General features: G+C 37.4%; 1 protein-coding gene across 1 annotated transcript in view; it reads right to left on the bottom strand.

Moving 5' to 3' along the window:
- Positions 1–992, bottom strand: part of LOC104999397 (amine oxidase [flavin-containing] B-like) — a 3741-nt gene extending 2749 nt beyond the window's left edge. Inside the window, exon 1 of the mRNA XM_010854985.1 lies at positions 867–992. Coding sequence (XP_010853287.1) covers positions 867–959 — 93 coding nt within the window. The 5' untranslated portion in view covers positions 960–992. The remainder of the gene's footprint in view (positions 1–866) is intronic.
- Positions 993–2145: the final 1153 nt, after the last annotated feature.

Below are 2145 nucleotides of genomic sequence, written 5' to 3'. Positions count from 1 at the left end.
AAATGATATCATATGATAATTGTCTTTGTGTGACTTTCTTCACCTAGTATGATAAACTCTAAGTCCATCCAGGAAATGACCATTTCTTTTGTGGTTCATTAATCCAGACACTTGAAAGATAGCATTAGAGTCCTAATTTAAACCTTTGAAATTGCTCTTATGTTCAGTAGAAAGGTTTTCATATGGTTTTGAATTAGCTCCATTTGCAATGACTAAGGACCAACCTTTGAACAAGAATGACTAGAAAAACTTCCTATGTTTGAACACATCCAAACATAACTGGATTCCTAATAGTCAGGGACACCAGAGCAGGTCCTCCTTTTCTGCTTTTGTTTGTTTATTGTATGGTGGTATGGTTTAGTCACTAAGTTGCATCCAATTCCTGAAATCCCATGGACTGTAGCCCTCCAGGCTCCTCTGTCCATGGGATTCTCCAGGCAAGAATACTGGAGTGGGTTGCCATTTCCTTCTCCAGGGGACCTTCCCGACCCAGGGATGGAACTTGGGTCTCTTGCATTGGCAGGCGGATTCTTTACCTACTGAGTCACTATTGCTCCCCCACTTAAAAAAAAAGGGGGAGTATATATTTCACAAGGGCAGGGAATCTTTGTTTTACTCACTAATGTATTTCAAACATCTAATTATTGGTGCAATCATTTATGGGGAAAGTGCCAAGTGTTATGAGGTAAGAAGAGAAAAGGGACAGAAGAAAGACATGGAAAGAAAGCAAATTGAGAGGACGTGGAGTGTTTTGAAGTAATTTTCACTCTCTTCTCAAGAGTCAAGTGAAGTTCAAGACTTTCAGAAAGAAAAAAGGAAACTCAGTTTCAGGGTCACAATTTTCCAGCCAATTCTTATTGTCTTACCCTAAGGGTGTAAGTCCTGCCTCCCACGCGGTCCCGGGCTTCCAGAACAATCACATTCAAGCCAGAGTCATATAGAAGTTTGGCTGCTGCCATACCTGGTAGAAAATACAAGAAAAAATCAGAACCAAACACTCAACTCCAGATAAGCTCCCCATGCTAACAGCCAATGATTAAAGTCCATGTTGGCTCATACACATAGCATATCATCAGGTTCAACTTAACCAACTTACAGGTGTCTAAGGTTTCTCACTAGAGACCCAGATTCCAAGTCTGCAAAACCAACTGCTATTTCTTGAAAGAATAAAAAAAGGTTTCATTTTTAGTAAAAGTCTCAAACCCTAAAAAACTTCTTTGGTCACTTTATCAAAATGTTTATCTTTAAAGACTAAATTACATGATTATGTGCCTGACAACATGAAAGAAAACACAAAGCCCCACAAAAAAGAAGTGTATAAGCCCCAGCAAACCCAGGACCAAATGGAGCAATTGGTAATATGAAAATCCAATAAATTTAGGTGAAAGAGAGAAGGGGGGAGTCACTCTTCAAAGCATGTGAAAGGACCTAAAATTCACTATTAAAACTGAACTTTTGGAAGTTGATGTAAAGTTACAAAACCAAAGACATAAAATGCAACTCATTTAATTGTCCTCATTCCCCGTAGGATCCATCACTGAAGAATAAAATGACTCCTTTCATTTATTCATCTATTAATGTAGTCAAAAATACTTATGCCTACTACAATTCCAACATCATGAATTCAACATAACAAAACAGCTTACTGAGATACATTTACATACAATAAACTTTAACCAATGAGTTCAGTGAGTTTTGATAAGGGATAGAGCTTAGTGTAAAGTTCAAATATGTAATTTTTGGTATAAATACACCCTGAATGTAGTTTTTGATCTCACAAATCTTAAAATTCTACATCTTTAACTCACAGAGTTTAGTAAGAGTTTTTCAGACAATATAACTGGTGTTCTTACCACAATGAATTGAATTTACTCAGTTCCAACTACCTTACTCATTTGCTTTATGAAATCAAACAAAATCAAGGAAATGCCAAGATTCTGTGCCTTACAGAGAAATAAAACAATTTCTACCTTGTCTTTTAAAAATAATAGTTCTGGAACTTTTAGATCCCACTAGTGGGAAAAAGCAGAGAAGGCAATGGCAACCCACTCCAGTATTCTTGACTGGAAAATTCCATGGATAGAGGAGCCTGGCGGGCTACAGTCCATGGGGTTGCAAAGAGTCAGACATGACTAAACAACTGAG

Source organism: Bison bison, unplaced genomic scaffold (assembly GCF_000754665.1).
Source record: "Bison bison bison isolate TAMUID 2011002044 unplaced genomic scaffold, Bison_UMD1.0 scf7180017853604, whole genome shotgun sequence".
NCBI classification, from domain to species: Eukaryota; Metazoa; Chordata; class Mammalia; order Artiodactyla; family Bovidae; genus Bison; species Bison bison.
Note: the sequence above shows the minus strand (reverse complement) of the source record. Positions and strands in the feature narration are given on the sequence as shown.